Source organism: Lithobates pipiens, unplaced genomic scaffold (genome assembly GCF_037356315.1).
Source record: "Lithobates pipiens isolate NorthernLeopardFrog02 unplaced genomic scaffold, aLitPip1_a1.2 Scaffold_1, whole genome shotgun sequence".
NCBI lineage: Eukaryota > Metazoa > Chordata > Amphibia > Anura > Ranidae > Lithobates > Lithobates pipiens.
The window spans coordinates 137,350,686-137,370,296 of NW_027507685.1; the positions used below are offsets into that span (position 1 = coordinate 137,350,686).

General features: G+C 42.3%; 1 protein-coding gene across 1 annotated transcript in view; it reads left to right on the plus strand.

The window, feature by feature from the left end:
* Positions 1-19,611, plus strand: part of CCDC180 (coiled-coil domain containing 180) — a 125,623-nt gene that overhangs the window by 90,824 nt on the left and 15,188 nt on the right. The window contains exons 24-30 of the mRNA XM_077477372.1: positions 837-935; positions 2,268-2,354; positions 4,257-4,447; positions 7,072-7,139; positions 11,433-11,550; positions 17,655-17,729; positions 17,832-17,898. Coding sequence (XP_077333498.1) covers positions 837-935; positions 2,268-2,354; positions 4,257-4,447; positions 7,072-7,139; positions 11,433-11,550; positions 17,655-17,729; positions 17,832-17,898 — 705 coding nt within the window. The remainder of the gene's footprint in view (positions 1-836; positions 936-2,267; positions 2,355-4,256; positions 4,448-7,071; positions 7,140-11,432; positions 11,551-17,654; positions 17,730-17,831; positions 17,899-19,611) is intronic.

The window sequence follows — 19,611 nt, forward strand, 5'->3', positions numbered from 1 at the left end:
CACTAACAGGAGCGGTAACCCAGAGCCAGACTCGGGATCGCTTCGCTCGATGCGGGGGAGGACACAGGGAGAGTTACTTACCTTGTCCCCTGGATCCAGCGATGTCCTCCGCGCTGTGTGATCAAGCTGTCCTCCGCTCGATTCAGAGTGCCGAATGCCGCCGAGCTCTGTTCCCTGCGACGTTACGATGCACGGGAGCGGAGAACGGCGGCAAATTCAAAAAAGTAAAAAGACACAAAACACACACAGCACTGTAATCTTACAGATTACAGTGCTGTATTAAAAAATACACACCCCCTTTGTCCCTAGTGGTCTGTCCAGTGCCCTGCATGCACTTTTTTATTATAAATACAGTTTTTTCTGCCTGGAATTTGGAGATTGTCCATAGCAACCAAAACGTGTCCCTTTTTCAGTGTTTTAGGATTTGATTACATTATTGAATAATTTTTATTATTCTTTATTATATTATAAACTTGATCATACCTGGGATGTCTGCTAGACTCTGGTTTGAACAGATTTAAGAGAGTCATTCCTAAGAATTACAGGACTACAAAATAAAACGCCAAATTTCCATGCAAAATAATTGTACGGCTTTCAGCACCTAAAACCCGACTGAATCATACCGCCAGGGAGGTTACATCCATACCCATTTAATCACCGGGCTGCATTATGCTGTAGAAGAGTAGATAGGTCTGTGCTCAGATCCTAAATGGCTTGCACACAACTCGAGATGCTAAACAGGTGTTTCTACATGTTAATACTGAAAGTTAACACGCTGCAGATAAACACATGTTAAACTGGCTAATTGCTTTAAATGTATTCTCTTATATATGCAGGTTGTGACCAGCAATTCTCAGAGCCAGCAAATTAACTCTTACCTGGAGCAGCTACGGATGAAGATAGATGCCTGTACCAGTCCCAACATGGATAAAGAAGTATGTTGTCAATATGTCATTGTAATGAATTAAATGGGGACTGTATGCCCAGGATCTCTGTATAGCGTAAGGAGCTCGTGACTTGACGCAAGACAAACACTTTTTGAACTCACTTCTTGTATCTTGTGTTCATTGAGGTGTCTCACGATACCAGGGGTCTTTGGTGGTCTGCAGTATTAACCCTTGGCTGGTCTGTCATGTACCTGGCGTACCCTAAAACCCCATCAAACATCTGATAAAAAGCTACAGCAACCTTTTGTCTTCCTCTTGACCAACTATCACTATTGAGGATGAAGTGATTTAATATTGACATTGACATGAAGGTTTACCAGTGGCTGCACTGTTCTGTTTCACTGGGGCGTCTGCACACAGTGGTCACAGACCTTCCAATTCTGCCCAGAATCTTCTATAAGTAAGTCAACTGGAAAGAAAGCTTTGGAATACACAGATAATAAATAAATGCCCCTCAGCATTTATTAGGGGGGACTGTTAGTGAATTTAAAAATGAAAGCGTTGAAAAAAATGAATGTATTAACATAACTAAGCAACAAAAATATCTTTATTGGGGTGACTACAGATCAATCTTTTTTTTCCAATCGAACAACTCAGCTTGACAAGATTTGTGCAGAAATGCAGCGGAATTGATTTACTAAAACTGGAGAGTGCAAAATCTGCTGCAGCTGTGCATAGTAGCCAATCAGAGTCTAACTTTGGCTTTTTCAATTAGACCCCTTTCACACCACACTGCCCATAGCGTGGGCGGTAAAACGCCGGATTTGTGGCGCATTTCAGCCGCTAGTGGGGCGCTTTTACCCCCCGCTAGCGGCCGAGAAAGGGTTAAAACCGCCGGCAATACGCGGCAATAGCGGCGTTTTGCCAGCGGTATTACAGCACTGCCCCATTGATTTCAATGGGGAGCAGCGGTGGAGGAGCAGTAAACACACCGCTCCTTCACCCGAGGGCTTTCACACTACAGACAATGGTGCAGCTTTTTAAGGGCGGATTGCAGGCGCTATTTCTAACCCTATAGCGCTTGCAAAACGCCCTGGTGGGAAAGGGGTCTTAAGCTTTGATAAAAAAACTGGAAGCTGATTGGTTTCTATGAAGAGCGGGACCAGATTTTGCACTCTCTCCAGATTTAGTAAATCAACCTCATTGTGTTTTGTCAAAATTCTAATTTGAAGACGAGAATGTCTTCGAAATTAAACTTTAGATTAGATGTTATAGAATTCTATTTAAATATAATGTTGTCTGTTTTAATGCAATTATATTTTTATCCACAATATTTGTTTACCTTTTTAATGGTATATTTGCTACATACTTTTTTAATAGGTGGTGACTAGTCAAGATCTATATGACTTTGCTAAAATTATTATGGAAGAAGTCTCCAAGAGGAGCTGCTACTTGTCTTGTCTTCTGGTAAGTCCATGCATTTAATAGCTAAACAGCAATACAGTAGCCAAAATGTATACTGTATGTTTACTGCCTTGAAAAACTATTCATACCCCTTGAAATTTTCCACATTTTGTCATGTTGCAACCAAAACCGTGAATTTATTTTTGGGGAATTTTATGTGATAGGCCAACACAAAGTGGCAAATAATTGTGAAGTGGAAGGAAAATGATAAATTCACATTTTTTTACAAAACAATATGTGAAAAGTGTGGGGTGCATTTGTATTCAGCCCCCCTAAGTCAATACTTTGTAGAATCACCTTTTGCTGCAATTACAGCTGCAAGTCTTTTTGGGAATATCTCTACTGGCTTTGCACATCTAGAGAGTGAAATGTTTGCCCATTATTCTTTGAATAGCTCAAGCTTTAACAGATTGAATGGAGACCGTCTGTGAACAGCATATTTCAAGTCTTGCCACAGATTCTCAATTGGATTTAGGTCTGCATTTTGACTTGGCCATTCTAACACATGAAAATGCTTTGATCTAAACCATTCTATTGTAGCTCTAGCTGTATTTTTAGAGTCATTGTCCTGCTTGAAGGTGAACCTCCGCCATAGTCTTTTGCACAGGTTTTCTTCTAAGATTGCCCTGTATTTGGCTCCATCCATCTTCCCATCAACTCTTACCAGCTTTGCTGTCCCTTCTGAAGAAAAGCATCCCCACAACATGATGCTGCCACCACCATGTTTCACGGTGTGTTCAGGGTGATATGCAGTGTTAGTTTTCTGCCACACATAGTGTTTTGCTTTTAGGCCAAAAAGTTCATATGGCCAGAGCACCTTCTTCCACGTTTGCTGTGTCCCCCACATGGCTTCTTGCAAACTGCAAACAGGACTTCTTATGGCTTTCTTTCAACAATGTTTTTCTTTTTGCCACTCTTCCATAAAGGCCAGGTTTGTGGCGTGCACAACTAATAGTTGTCCTTTGGACAGATTCTCCCACCTGAGCTGTGGATCTCTACAGCTCCTCCAGAGATACCATGGACCTCTTGGCTGCTTCTCTGATTTAATGCTCTCCTTGCCCGGCCTTTCAATTTAGGTAGACGACCATGTCTTGGTAGGTTCTCAGTTGTATCATACTCTTTCCATTTTCAGATGATGGATTGAACAATGCTCCATGAGATGTTCAAAGCTTGGGATATTTTATTTTTATTTACTAATTAGGTGACTTCTGAAAGTAATTGGTTCCACTAGATTTTAGTTAGGGGTATCAGAGTAAAGGGGATGAATACAAATGCATGCCACACTTTTCATATATTTATTTGTAAAAAAAATTGAAAATCATTTATCATTTCCCTTCCACTTCACAATTATGTGCCACTTTATGTTGGTCTATCACATAAAATCCCAATAAAATACATTTACTTTTTGGTTGTACCATGACAAAATGTGGAAAATTTCAAGGGGTAGGAATACTTTTTAAAGGCACTGTACCTGCAGAAAGATTTGTAAATCTGTTCAGCCAGTCTTGTGACCCAGCTTGGACACATCTGCCACATTAAATTTTTATACATTTGACATATGTATGGCCTGGTTTAACAGTGCAGTTCCTTGTGTCACAGCTCTACCTCCAGCCTGTCTACTGGGCACAAAAGCAGGACCTAATGAGCAGGCAAGTGATGCAGCAAAACAGTAAAGTTGAATCAGGAAAATGTAAAACTGAACCAGATTGTAGTAAAGCGGAACCAGGGAGGTGTAGACTTATCTTCGATGCTGCATAGCATAGTAGAGGTGTATGAATCAGAGGACTGGCAAAACAAAATGACAAATCCTTTGGCCTGTAAACATTTGTGTGTTTTCAAAGTGTATTTACGGTATCTATTTGCCTAGATTTTTCTTAGATGGGAAGACTCTTTGTCATATTGCAGGAACCCAGTCCCATTCTTCCAGAAGTCCCACTACAAGGACCAATTGCAGCAGCAGCAGCTCGTGTAGATGCCCCATTTAGACAGGATGGAAAATTGGCATTTGGGACCCCTGACAGCCTGCTGAATCCTAGCAGAATAGGAAAACTGGCCCTGGACGATGCAGCACTGGGTGTAATAAAGAACATCATGAAGTAAGTGCAAATAAAAAGAAAAAGAAAACATCAACTCCGGCCATTGTATAGGAAAATTAATTTGATTGTTCATCTAGGTATCAGTCAGCATGCCTGTACTGAGGTTCTGATCATTAAACACTAGCCGACCAGCCGCCGCAGTTATACTGCGGCAGGTTGGCTCTGTTGGGCAAACTGCGATAGCTCGTGACAGAGCAAGAACCAGGATCTATGTTTGTAAACACACAAATCCCAGTTCTCTCAGGGGAGAGGCGACCGATCGTGTGTTCATACTAGGTATGAACACCGATCTCTCTCCTCCCCTAGTCAGTCCCATCCCCCTTACAGTTAGAACAAACCTAGGGAACACAGTTAATGCCTTGATTGCCCCTAGTGTTAACCCCTTCCCTGCCAATGACATTTATACAGTAATCAATGGCTATTTTTAGCTCTGATCACTGCATGGTCCCAAAATAGTGTCAAAAGTGTCCGATCTGACCACCGAAATATTGCATTCCCGATAAAAATTGGAACTTGCCGCCATTACTAGTAAAAAAAATAAGAAGAATGGCATAAATCTATCCCGTATTTTTTTAGACGCTTGGATACAAACCAATCAATATACGCTTATTGCAATTTTCTTTTTTTTTACCAAAAATATGTAGGAGAATTCATATCGGCCTAAACTGAGGAAAAAATATGTTTGTTTGTATAAAAAATTTAGGATATTTATTATAGCAAAATCTACAAAATAATGTGTTTTTTTTTTTTGTCAAAATTGTCGCTCTTTTTTTGTTTATAGCGCAAAAACTAAAAACTGTATAGGTGATCAAATACCACCGAAAGAAAGCTCTATTTGTTGGGAAAAAAGGACATAAATTATGTTTTGGTACAGCATCGCACGACCGGGCAATTGTCAGTTAAAGCGACATAGTGCTGAATCGCAAAAAATGGCCTGGTCAGGAAGGGGGCAAATCCTTCCTTCCTAATTTTTGAAGGGAAGGTTATAATGCTTGCCAGGTTGCTTTTTTTTTTCACCATCTGTGTCTCATTGGGGAGATTTCCCTTCACTTCCTATCCTATAGCAAAAACAAGACGTGAGAGGGAATCCCTGGCTGTCACCAGAACTAGTGTCACCATTGGAAAGTATTCCCCTCTATTCCTGTTCTGAGGACAACACAAAATGTATGATTTTCTTTCACCTTTGTTGATACCGGTAAACAGGACAAATAGACATGGTGAATCTCCCTCACGGGGAAACACAGACAGTAATAAAAACCATATAGATGTTTTCATACCACTCCACTCTGTCCAAAACGAAAAAAACTGATCTTTAGTTATACTTTTAGTATCATGTCACATTAGGTGTTACCCGCCCTGCTGGATTTTTTTATTTATAAAGCAGGATTTTATTATTGGAGTTCCGATTTTGAAACCAGAATCGCCAATATTTTCTCCAACCTAAAGAGATTTTTACTTCTGCTTTCTTTGTAATATAAATTAAAAATCCAACAGGTGGCGTGAGAGCATAGTGGGCAGACCAAAACAAACTCAAATGAAGAAACCTCAACAATGATATTACTGAGAAGCATAAGGAGTGGAAGTGTAGAATGACCTCCTTAATGCTCTTCTGGTAATCACTATGCGCCCATGTTGATAGCCTGGATAAGATCACAAATTCAGGTTTCCACTTTATCTGAAGGCATAACTTCCAGAAAGTAACCATCACACAGCCACTTTAAATCAGGGGTCATGTATGTTAGATGTTACCCATGTTAATGTTGAGTAGCTTCAAATGAATGGCAATTACCTTAGAATCTTGTAATATCTACCTCCTGGGGACATAATTAGGTAACTATAGGATATGGGCAGTAATCACATAACATTGTACTCACCATTCATTGCCCATAGTCAGTTCGAAACTATAGGATTCCCAAAGAATCACGGTGCATATAGCTTGCTGAAAGTCTGATCGTGTGTACGCGGCATTAGTTTGACTGGACTTTGCAGGCCTGGAATGTGGCCTTCGGCACTGAGTTCCACCTGTAATGCTTGCCAGACATGGAGTGCTTTCCAGGTCCAGAGCCATGGCCTTGCCTCAGTCTTTGAAGACTCACTTGAGTGGGCCAATCAGGCTGAGCACCGCTACCTGTAAAAATATTATCTGACACTACCTCACTTTTTGTATTGCTGGGCTCCTTTCAAACTTTCCACTACCACTGATTTTACTGTATAAAGGGTTTACATTGAGAGACTGATCGCTGCAAAGCATCACATGGAATTACGATCTCCAGTCTGTTCCTTCTGCACAACTACAGTGACCTGGTCACCTCTCCCCATTTTACCCTCAGCAGTCACCAACTACCAGGGTTTGTAAGTACTTGAGATCTTGCACCTTGGGCCTAGTTGCTTCACTGTCATACAATCACAGAGACTTAATTGTAGCACTTCCCCTAACATGTCCCAGCATACGTAATTCCAGAAAAGGACACTGGCATTACACAGACTTGACTTTTCTATGATAGTAAGGGCTGTAAATTACATAATAGCGTAACTGTGAATACATGGAAAGTTTGCCGCTTGCTTAAACATCACATAAAATAAGGCAGGAAAATAATTAAGCACATTTTATCACTTCCTTCCAGGGCACAGCAAATTAATGGAGAGTCCCAACAGGAACACAGTGATGGGAATCGACAGTCCAGCCTTGCAGGTATGATGGATTTAGCAAAGGGGAATAGTGTTTCTCAGCAGCTGCTAACAAAGTATATTTTCCACTACTCTTATAAACTAATAAGGCCAGGTTTAAACTGGTGCGACACGACACTCATCCTACTTTGGATCCGACTTTGCCCTGCGACTTGAAGCCGACATACGTCTGAATTTCAATGAACAGGGATCCGACTTGGATCCCCACCAATACCAGGCACTGTGTTTGAGTATGGGGTACATTGTACCCCTACCCATTCACCTGGGGGAAAAAAGTGTCAATAAAAAAAAACACTAGACAGGTTTGTAAAGTAATTTATTAGGCAGCTCCGGGGGGTCTCTTCCTACTTCTCCTCTCTCTCCAGCTTCTTCTCCCGCTCTCCGGTATCTTCTGCCGGGCTCCTCCGCTGTCTTCTGCTCTTTTGCTCGCTCTTTTGCTAGCATTGGGCCGGTCTTCTCCATCGTCTTCTTTCCCCTTCTCTTCTTCTGATGTTGACATGACACTCTCTCCCGCTGTAATGCCGTGTGCGTGGTGCGCAATTACTTTTATAGGCATGGGGCGCGGTCACCGGGCGATGTCATCAGGGACCCCATCCCGTATGACGTCACCACCCCATCATGCCCTGGGCAGTGACGTCATAAGGGGTGGGGTCACCGGATGACCACGCACGCGGCATTACAGCAGGAGAAAGCGTTGTGTCAACATCATAAGGGAATTTGCTCCAGAACTTAGTAAATGAGGCAAAGCTTCAAGTTGCAAAAAATACCCAATCACATGCAAGGAATTTTTTTTTTAAAAAGCTGAATTTTTGCCTGCACATGATTGGATAATGGAGGTCAAAAGAGCTTCCCCTCATTTACTAAGATCTGGAAAGAATTCCCTTGCAAAGTGCAACTGCACTTGCAAAGCAAACAGTTTATTTCCTTTTAGTAAATCAATACCAAATTATCGCTAGTAAATGTAACCATTTCAGCCCTCACACCTGTGTTACTTGTTTGTCGGGCAATAAATTTGTCATTACATAAAATAATATATACTATATATATTTAATGATATTGTCTTGCAAAAATTATGTTTTAGCTATTCTTTAGACAATAATAGTAACACAACAAAAAAAAGTTATTTTTTGATCAGTATTTGTTTAAAAATAAATAGTGCTACTATAGATAAAAAGTACAAAATGTATGGCTAGTGCTGCTGTATCTGAGCCAATGAGGAGGGAGAAATTCTAGAAAGCCTCAACTCTCGTGCACATTGCTGGATCAAGATCGGGCTTGGGTATGTGGGCTGCATGGGGGAGCTGCATGCGGAAGGTTTTTGACCCTACTGCATAGAATGCATGAAGGTAAAAAGACCTTCATCCTTTACAACCATTTCATATTTTAAAACATCCCACCCATAAAATAGTATTCAGCAGCAATAAAACTAAGCAACAACATTTGGAATTTTTTTTTTCACTCTTTCCTTGCTGTTGCTAATGGGTGTCTTGTAATCTTCCTCTTCCTCTGCCTGGCGCCTGACGTAATTTCCTTTGGCACCCATGCTCGCTAGTGTCATCATTTCTCAGGAGTGCAGCGCAGAGGGCTTCACCTTCTGCAAATGTGCGAGAACGGGCGGTGCATGCTGGTCGCTCAGCTGCACCTGACCCCGGAAGATAGTTCTTGTGGGCTACACATGCCCGCAAGCAATATGGAAATTGCCAGGAAAGACGAATATAAGATATCTTCCTCTATGAAATCGGCAATCGAGTGGCGATACATCCCAGAAAGGTGAGTGCTATAAATAGAAGTTTTAACCTAACAATATTCATAAAAAATAAAAAAAAAATTTAACAGTTGAAACTCTGCTTTAACCTCCCTGGCAGTATTCCGAGTGTGGCTTGGAGTGGATTTTCAGTACCAAAAGCTGTAACCCCCGAGCCACACTTGGGATCGTATCGCAGGATCCAGGTACAGTTACTTACCTTGTCCCCAGGATCCTGCGATGACCTCCTCGCACTGTGTGCGAGCCTTCCCCCGCTCGATGTATCACAGCGCCGAGCTCCATTGCCTGCAAACGTTGCAATGCACGGGGACGGAGCACGGCGCCAAATTCAAAAAGTAAAACACCCACAATACATACACTACACTTAACAAATCATTTCACATCCCTTTTGTCTCTAATGCTTTGTCCGGTGCCCTGCATGCAGTTTTATATTATATATACTGTTCTTTCTGTCTGGAAACTGGAGATTGTCCATAGCAACCAAAACCGTCCCTTTACATCAAAAACAGTTTTAGACCAGCTAGAAAACAGCGATAATAAATTAGAATCACTTGCACAATTCAGCGATAGTGATTTGTGGGGAAATTTGTCATCAAACACTGAAAGTGACGCCAGTGACAATTCTGCAACTGAGCAAATTTCAATGTTTTTGATCTGATTACATTATTGAATAATTTTTATTATTATTATATTATTATTTGTTATAATTATTTATAGTTATTTATTACCGTATATACTCGAGTATAGGCCGACCCGAATATAAGCCGAGGCCCCCAATTTACCCCCAAAAAACTGGAAAACTTATTGACTCGTGTATAAGCCGAGGGTGAGACATGGCTGTCCATCCCTGTGTGTCCGTCCATCCCTGTGTGTGTGTCCGTCCATCCATCCCTGTGTGTGTGTCCGTCCATCCATCCCTGTGTGTGTATCCATCCATCCATCCATCCCTGTGTGTGTATCCATCCATCCATCCATCCCTGTGTGTGTGTGTGTGTGTGTGTGTGTGTGTGTGTCCATCCATCCATCCCTGTGTGTGTGTCCGTGCAGCCTTGTGTGTGTGTCCAGCCTACCTGTGTCCCGAGCCTCCGTCCCGAGCCGCCGTCGTCCCGAGCCTCCTCCGTCCCGAGCCGTCGTCCCGAGCCTCCGTCGTCCCGTGCCTCCTCCGTCCCGTGTCGTGCCGATGGATCGCCGCTCCAGGATCGCCGCTCTTCTCGGCGGCCATTCTACAATTCAAAAGCCGCGCCTCCGCCTCCGCCTGTGATAGGCGGAACACTCAATTTCCCAGCAGCCTGTGTTCCGCCTATCACGGACATCCTCTCATCCTCGTCCGTAGTACGAGGATGAGCGGATGTCCGTAATAGGCAGAACACTGACTGCTGGGAAATTCAGTGTTCCGCCTATCACAGGCGGAGGCGGAGAAGGAGGCGCGGCTTTTGAATTTTAATGTCCGCCGTCTGTCTGCTCGATACGCTGATCGAGCAGTCAGACAGCGGTGACTCGAGTATAAGCCGAGGGGGCACTTTCAGCCTCAAAAAAGAGGCTGAAAATCTCGGCTTATACTCGAGTATATACGGTATATTATAATCTTTGATTTAGTGTTTCAAACTTTATCATACCCGGGATGTCTACTAGACTCTGGTTTGGACAGATTTAAGTGAGTTATTCCTAAGAATTACAGGCCTACAATATAAAACACCAAATTTCCATACAAATCATTGTACCGTTTTGAGCATCAAAAATTTGAAATAATCATACGGACAGGGAGGTTAATGGTACTTTTTTTTACTCATAACATTGCATCAAAGGCTTGTTTACGCTTGTGTTGGCCCTCTGAAGGGCAGTCCACGGTGGATTGCTCTTAAGAGGACATTTGACAGTTGGTGAGGAGGCAATACTGTATGTCTTAAATCCCCAAAAGCCGGCACCACGGCGCCACAATTGTGTATACTTCACACAGTTGCGCCAAGGCCCTCATTCACAGTACTGCCCACCGAACCCAACAGCGAGGAAAATTTATTGCAGCCACAGCATGTGCATACCCCCATATGGCTGGCTTTGCAGCTTAGGTTGGGGGCTTAAAAATGCCTCTTAACTTTGTGTTTTTACCTCAAAGCTCATCACTGTGATCTGAAGCTGAATGAAACTGAATAGATACAAAAGTAACAATATTATCACATTGCATTAAGGGCAGAAGGACTGGATGTATTACAATATCTGGTGTAAATTTATGAAATTGCTGGCTTTTACCTAAATTGTTCCTAGTATGTGCATCTGTATGTGTCTTAATAATCTTGGCAGGGCTGGTAATGTAATTTCATTTGGAGCAGTAGTGACACAAGTGGTGAAATGTACTCCAAGTTGAATTTATTATAGTAACCACAATATTTTACTTGATTTAAAATTATAATATTTAATTAAAAATACATTTACAATTTTTCAATTTTAATTTATTTTAAAATGCATTAATAAAAATATATCTTCTAATTCACTTGAAGCATCTGATGATTACCATATTTGTGCATTATGTTATAGTGTTACGTCAAGGGCAGTCCTTGGCACCACGTCCGCCATCACGACCGAGCAGTGGGAGTGTAACCAAGAAGAAGTCTGGTACAGGAAATGGGGAAAATACCAAGTTTGCAACCCCAAGGTAAAATATATATATACAGTATGTATGTACAGTGTATATATATATATATATATATATATATATATATATATATTCTATTTTGTAACTTTATCCGTGGTGTTGGAACTATGTTTCTCAAATAATACTTTCTCAGTGAGGAGTTCAAAACAACACTTGGTCCTTTTCCAGTAGCCAATCTCTTGTTAGGAACCCCAGAAGCAATTACAATGCCTTGAAAAGTATTCATACTCCTTGACATTTTCCACATTTTGTCATGTTACAACCAAAAACATACATTTTTTTGTAAGATTTTATGTGATAGACCAACACAAAGTGGCACATAATTGTGAAGTGGACGGAAAATGATAAATGGTTTTCAAAATGTTTTACAAACAAATATCTGAAACGTGTGGCGTGTATTTGTATTCAGCCCCCTTGAGTCCACCTTTCAGAACCACCTTTCACTGCTATTACAGCTGCAAGTCTTTTTAGGTGTGCCTCTACCAGCTTTGCACATCTAGAAAGTCAAATTTTTGCCCATTCTTCTTTGCAAAATAGCTCAAGCTCTGTCAGATTGGATGGAGAACATCTGTGAACAGCAATTTTCAAGTCTTGCCACATATTCTCAATTGGATTAAGGTCTGGACTTTGACTGGGCTATTCTAACACATGAATATGCTTTGATCTAAACCATTCCATTGTAGATCTGGCTGTATGTTTAGGGTCGTTGTCTTGCTGGAAGGTGAACCTTCACCCCAGTCTCAAGTATTTTGCAGACTCTAATGCCACGTACACATGACCGGACTTTCCAGTAGACTAGGTCCGACTGACTTTTGGCGGAGAAATCCGACAGACATTCCAAACGAACGGACTTGGCCACATACGAACGGACTTAGTTTGTTAGTTTTGAACATGATGACGTAAGCCGAGACTAAAAAAGGACGTTCCCTTAAGTCGTATTTGGTCTGTCGGTCCAGCATACGGACGAACGGTTTTCCTGATAGGAGTTGAGTCATGTTCTATTTTTAGGTCCGTCTGATTTTTTTTAACGAAAAACTATCGGATTAGCCCAAACACAATCAGATTGTCCGATGGACTGATTCCGTCTAACCTATTCTCCCGGAAAGTCCGCTTGTTTGTACGTGGCATAACAGGTTTTCTTCTAAGATTGCCCAGTATTTGGCTCCATCTATCTTCCATCTATCTTCCCATCAACTCTAACCAGCTTCCCATCAACTCTGACCAGCTTCCCTGTCCCTGCTGAAGGAAAGCATCCCCATAACATAATAAAGCTGCAACCACCATTTTTCACGGTTGGGAGGGTGTGTTCAGGTGCAGTGTTAGTTAACCACCACACATAACGTTTTGCTTTTAGGCCAAAAAATTTCATTTTGTTCTCATCTGACCAGAGCACCTTCTTCTACATGTTTGCTGTGTCCCCCACATGGCTTCTTGCAAACTGTAAATGGGACTTCTTATGGCTTTCTTCTTGATACTCTTTCATAAAGGCCAGATTTGTGGGGTTCACGACTAATAGTTGTCCTGTTGAAAGATTTTGCTTCTTGAGCTGTGGATCTCTGCAACTCCTCCAGAGTTACCATGGGCCTCTTGGCTGCTTCTCTGATTAATGCTCTCCTTGCCCGGCCTGTCAGTTTAGGTGGACAGCCATGTTTTGGTAGGTTTACAGTTGTACCATACTCTTTCCATGGTGGATTGAACAGTGCTCTGTGAGATGTTCAAAGCTTGGGATATTTTTTTTATAAAGTAACCCTGCTTTAACCACTTTCAGACCGGACCATTTTGCTGGTCAATGACCAGAGGTCTTTTTACAATTTGGCACTGCGCTGCTTTAACTGGTAATTGCGCGGTCATGCAATGTTGTACCCAAACAAAATTTGCGTCCTTTTTTTCCCACAAATAGAGCTTTATTTTAAAGGTATTTGACTGACTCTGCGATTTTTATTTTTTGCGATATAAAGGTAAAAAGACCGCAAATTTTGAAAAAAAATGATATTTTCTATTTTTCGTTATTAGAAAAATCCAATAAACTCAATTTTAGTCATACATTTAGGCCAAAATGTATTCAGCCACATGTCTTTGGTAAAAAAAAAAGTCAATAACTGTATATTTATTGGTTTGCGCAAAAGTTGTCACATCTACAAACTAAGGTACGTTTTCTGGAATTTACGCAGCTTTTAGTTTATGACTGCCTATCTCATTTCTTGAGGTGCTAAAATGGCAGGGCAGTACAAACCCCCCCCCAAATGACCCCATTTTGGAAAGTAGACACCCTAAGGAAATTGATAAGAGGCATGTTGAGCCCATTGAATATTTTATTTTTTTGCCTCAAGCGATTGAATAATGACAAAAAAAAAATTTCTTTTTTTTTTTACACAAAGTTGTCACTAAATGATATATTGCTCACACATGCTATGGGCATATGTGAAATGACACCCCAAAATAAATTCTGCTGCTTCTCCTGAGTACGGGGATACCACATATGTGGGACTTTTTGGGAGCCTAGCCACGTACGGCGCCCCGAAAACCAAGCACTGCCTTCAGGATTTCTAAGGGCGTAAATTTTTGATTTCACTTCTCACTACCTATTACAGTTTTGAAGGCCATAAAATGCCAAGATGGCACAAAACCCCCACAAATGACCCCATTTTAGAAAGTAGACACCCCAAGCTATTTGCTGAGAGGCATGTTGAGTCCATGGAATATTTTATATTTTGCCACAAGTTGCGGGAAAATTACAAACTTTAATTTTTATTTATTTTTTCACAAAGTTGTCACTAAATGATATATTGCTCACACATGCCATGGGCATATGTGAAATGACACCCCAAAATAAATTCTGCTGCTTCTCCTGAGTACGGGGATACCACATATGTGGGATTTTTTGGGAGCCTAGCCGCGTACGGGGCCCCGAAAGCCAAGAACCGCCTTCAGGTTTTCTAAGGGCGTAAATATTTGACTTCACTCCTCACTACCTATTACAGTTTTGAAGGCCATAAAATGCCAAGATGGCACAAAACCCCCACAAATGACCCCATTTTAGAAAGTAGACACCCCAAGCTATTTGCTGAGAGGCATGTTGAGTCCATGGAATATTTTATATTTTGCCACAAGTTGCGGGAAAATTACAAACTTTTTTATTTTATTTATTTTTTTCACAAAGTTGTCACTAAATGATATATTGCTCACGCATGCCATGGGCATATGTGAAATGACACCCCAAAATAAATTTTGCTGCTTCTCCTGAGTACGGGGATACCACATATGTGGGACTTTTTGGGAGCCTAGCCGCGTACGGGGCCCCGAAAACCAAGCACCGCCTTCAAGTTTTCTAAGGGCGTTACAGTTTTGAAGGCCATAAAATGCCAAGATGGCACAAACCCCCCCAAATGACCCCATTTTGGAAAGTAGACACCCCTAAATTTAGGGGTACACTAGTGAGACTAGGTAATAAATGGCGGGTGCCCTGAAACTATAAAAAAATAACTAACCAACCAGCGTCACCTGTAACAGTTATATGGTGATCACTGGTGAAAGGGTTAACTAGGGGGCAATCAGGGGGCTTTATGCGGTAGTATATGGGGGTCCCTGGCGCTATAAAAAGTTGCGGCAAACCTAAATACCTACCTGCCTAACTAGCGTCACCTGTGACACTAATACAGCGATCAGAAAAATGACCGCTTATTAGGCTGGGTTCACACTGGAGCGATGCAGGAACGCCACGAATGCGCGGCGGTTTCCCGCATCGCATGCCTCCCGGCGGCAGTTCACACTGCCCTATGCGAACTGCTGGGAGTGTCAGTGAAATGTTAATGACACCCCCAGATCAGTTCGCATATCGCAGTGCGATCTGCAAACTCGGATCGCATGGTGTGAACACCCATGCGATCCGATTCTGCTGCGGACCAAAAAAGGGTCCCGTGCGAATTTGCGGCGGGTGCGGCGCGAATTCAGCCATACTATCTGTATGGCTGAACTCGAATCGCACAGAGATCGGATGTGATTTGCACTGCAGTGCGGTGCGAATCACATCCGTTCTCATAAACCGCTGCAATGTGAACCCAGCCTTAGTGACACTGGCGACGGGGGGTGATCACGGGGTTAAACCTTTATTGGGGGGGTTAGGGGGGTACATTAGAACTAAAGGGGGCTAACCCTAACTGCCCTAACAGTTATTACAGTCACAAACGACACCAATGCAAAAAAAAAAAATGCAATTGGTGTCACTGTGACTGGGGGGGCAGGGGTAATTGGGGGGGGTGATCGGGGGGTGAAGGGGGGGTGTGAGTGTGCCTGGCATGTTCTACTGTGTAGTGTCGTGTTGGTGCAACTCACCGATCCTCTCTCCTCGGTGCCGGAATGAAAAATACCGACACGGAGGAGAGATTACATCACTTCCTCTCCTGTGTTTACATTACAGGAGAGGAAGTGATGTCACGGAGCATTTCCATTCGTCGGGAGCGATCGCGAGGGGGTGGCCATGAATGAATGGCCGCCCCCTCATCCCGGATCGCTCCCGAACGAATACCGACCGCCGCAGGCACCGGGGGGGGCCCGATCGGGCCCCCCACCCACGGGAAGGCAGGGACGTACATGTACGCCCATATACCTGCCCGTGCCATTCTGTCGACGTACATCGTCGTGCGGCGGTCGGCAAGTGGTTAAAGCTGTTCAGCTCACTTCAGATCTGCCTTCGCCTTGGGCACATCACTAGGAACCATCTCCTGCGGTTCTGTTTAAAGACTGGATTACTGACATCCCTTCTGCTTCCTTATCCTGCTTGCTGTTGCTCTACTTGGATCCCTGACTTCTGGCCTGGCTGATTACCCGATCTGGTTATTGAACTCTGGCCTGGCTGACTACTCGATCCGGTTACTGGACTCTGGCTATGCTTTGACTACACTTTTTCTATTAACTTTTTATTTTTATTTAATAAACAAGTGTCATTTAATTGTACTTCTGTCTCGGTCTGATTCATGGTTTCTGACAATCACAAAATATGGAAAATTTCAAGGGGTGTGAATACTTTTTCAAGGCACTGTAGATCACAACTATGACATCATTATTAATATTTAATTGGTAATTTTACTCACCTTTTGAAAAGCTCACTCAGTGGCAGCATCCTTTTTTTTTTTTTGCTTTGCCAGGTCAAAGTGTATGCATAGGTAACGTTTTGTGTGTGTGTGTTTGTGTGTGTGTGTGTGTGTGTGTGTGTGTGTGTGTGTGTGTGTGTGTGTGTGTGTGTGTGTGTGAAGAAGGGTTAGAACCATTTTTTTTTTATTGCTATCTATATCACTGCTGCATAGATTCACTCCTTTTATTCACTCCTACCGATTGCTACTCTCAGCAAGACAGAAAGTGTCGGAAACGCTAAAATTAACCCTTTTGCTGCTTCCATCGTAATGATTATGTAGGTGGCAGCACCTTTTTAAAGTGAATTTGGCTATCTTGTAGAAATAAAACTACCTGATCCCTTCTAAAATGTACAGTCATTTTCCACCCTCTTCTTCCCTGTCTGAATCCCATCTTTTTTTTCTGCCATGTTTCCTAAACTTACCTGTCTCTCCTGGATCCCTGGGGCCTCATCGTGGGTGTCGGGATGGACAGCAATGAGAGATTAGCGAACAACCGTTCACTGATCTACCCTGGAGTGAACCTGGAAGTGTTTGGTTCTTAACACTTCCAGGTTCAGAGCTGTCAATCTCCATCTTTTCTGGTCAGTGAAGAAGCTGTTCTATGTCTATGCTTGATTGGCTTCAGCAGAGATGACGGGTTACTCTCACTTTCTGTCGCATCACCAAGACAGCGAAGGGAGATTTTCTAATGGGATACAGGCAGAGAGTGACCCTTCCCTACTCTATCCAAGAATAAAATGAAAACATGTTGCCTATACATTCACTTTAAATAAAGATTCAATTCAACAAAACTAAAATCAGTGTGCACATTTCAGTGATCTGCGGTGATCAGAATTGATCTTCCCTGACCTGTCAGAAATAAACTGAAATCTGATTGGTTGATCCTGGTTATTGCACTTGGCAGTTCCTTATTCAATGAACCAACATGGCTCCAGGAAGCCAAAACCTCTAATATTCTTTATTTTTCCTCAGTGTCCGCAAGCTGGTAAAACCCACTCGGTTTGACAAAAAATACCAGGTGTTTGGGGAGAAGAAAGAGGAATCTGAGTAAGTTACTGCAAATGTATTACTGCAATATGTACTGTCTGTGTCTTCAATTGTCACCTAAAATGGATCTGTTCAGCACCTTATTGTAATTTTATTCTCCAGTAATTTTACAGGGATCCTGATGTCACTTCTGTGGGAGAGCAACAATACCCTGCTGTACTTGGCGGAGGTAAATTTTACATTTTTATTGGGCAGATGTGGTTTACTAACAGATTAATTAGTCCCAGCGTTCCTGATTGGGTGCTTGTATTTGTCGGTGCAGGCAGTGTCTGTTTTCAGTGCAGAAGGCTTTTGGTGTAGAAGGAGACCATGCACTACAATGGGCTAAGTAGTACAGAAGGGAGAGATAAGGTTGGGTAGGATTAAAGTGACAGTACAAATAAAAACGGAGTAGCCATGGATCGTGTGTAGACATATAGGAAACTGTCAGAAACCATGAATGAGACTGAGACAGAAGTACAATCAAATCACACGTGTTTATTAATAAAAATAAAAGGTAAATAGAAAAAGCGTAATCAAGCATAGCCAGAGTCCAGTAACCAGATCGGGTAGTCAGCCAGTCCAAAGTTCATTAACCAGATCGGGTAATCAGCCAGGTCTGAAGTCAGGGATCCAAGGAGAGCAACTGCAAGCAGGATAAGGAGCCAGGAGGGATGTCAGCAAGCCAGTCTTGAAGCAAACAGCAGGAGATGGTTCCCTGTGATGTGACCAACGTGAAGGCAGAGGGGAAGCGAGCTGGAAGGCTTTAAATAGGCAGGTCAGACGAGCATCATTGGGAACAGCTGGTAACTGTGGAGAGAGAAGAGAGCTGGCAATTAGCCGACAGCTGAGTGGCCAGCCCAGAGGAGGAAGGGCTAAGCCAGCCCTGACAGAAACACAATGCCACTGGCATAAAATCAAGCAATTTATTACAACGATTAAATTACACAAGCAGAAAATACTGCACAGCATAGAACGTCTACTTTTGGTTCATTTTGGATGAAAAAATTCAAAAAGATTTCACATGCAGACTAGACGCATTTCAAATTTTCTTCTTTAGGAGTACATGTGAACAGAATCAAAATGATGCAACCCCAACACTTTTTCTTAAAATACACCAACAGATAGTATGATGCTGGAATTATCATTCAATAGAAAACCTCGGTCCCATAGGAGGAGTGGGGTAGACTATTGTTCATCAAATTATGTAGTCTCCAACAGAGTAATCACATCACACCAGTCACTAGATAGTGTGTGTCAGATCCTGTGGTACAGGAGATCAGTAATCCACAATGAATCTTCAAACAACAACTATAAGTATCAAGGAGTGCATCCCCAGATACCCCTCCATACACAAGAGGCAATAAGTCTCACGGTAATTACATTTAAAGTGTTATTAAACCCACAACAGTCAAATCAGTCTGGATATGCTGTAAAGCATGCTTGTTATAATCATTGTGGAACCTAATCGGTTAACCCACTGCATTGTGTAAAAAGGCTGTTTGATCCTGTACGCACAGATCCTCCTCTTTTTCCCTTGACTCCAGAACAAGTCTGATAAGACAGATACTTTGGAATCATTCTGCACATGCTCAGTTTGGTGTGTTTTGCCAGAGAGTTATTTTTTTCTGAGGAGAGTGCATGTGATCAGCAAAGGGACAATCAGCACTGTCCAGAGAGAGGGTCCTGGGTCCTGATGGGTAAGCTCATGCAGTATAAAAACTCCTACTACAAGCTTTACTAGGAACTAGAACTCACAAGACTGCTATAAACTGCTGATGAGAAAGGGTATTTAGCAGTTTATATTTACTAAAGTTATTACATTTCTATGCTGCCTGTACTGTTGGAGACCAGATATAGTGAATGCAGGGTTCTGGGTTTGGTAACACTTTAATAATGGGAT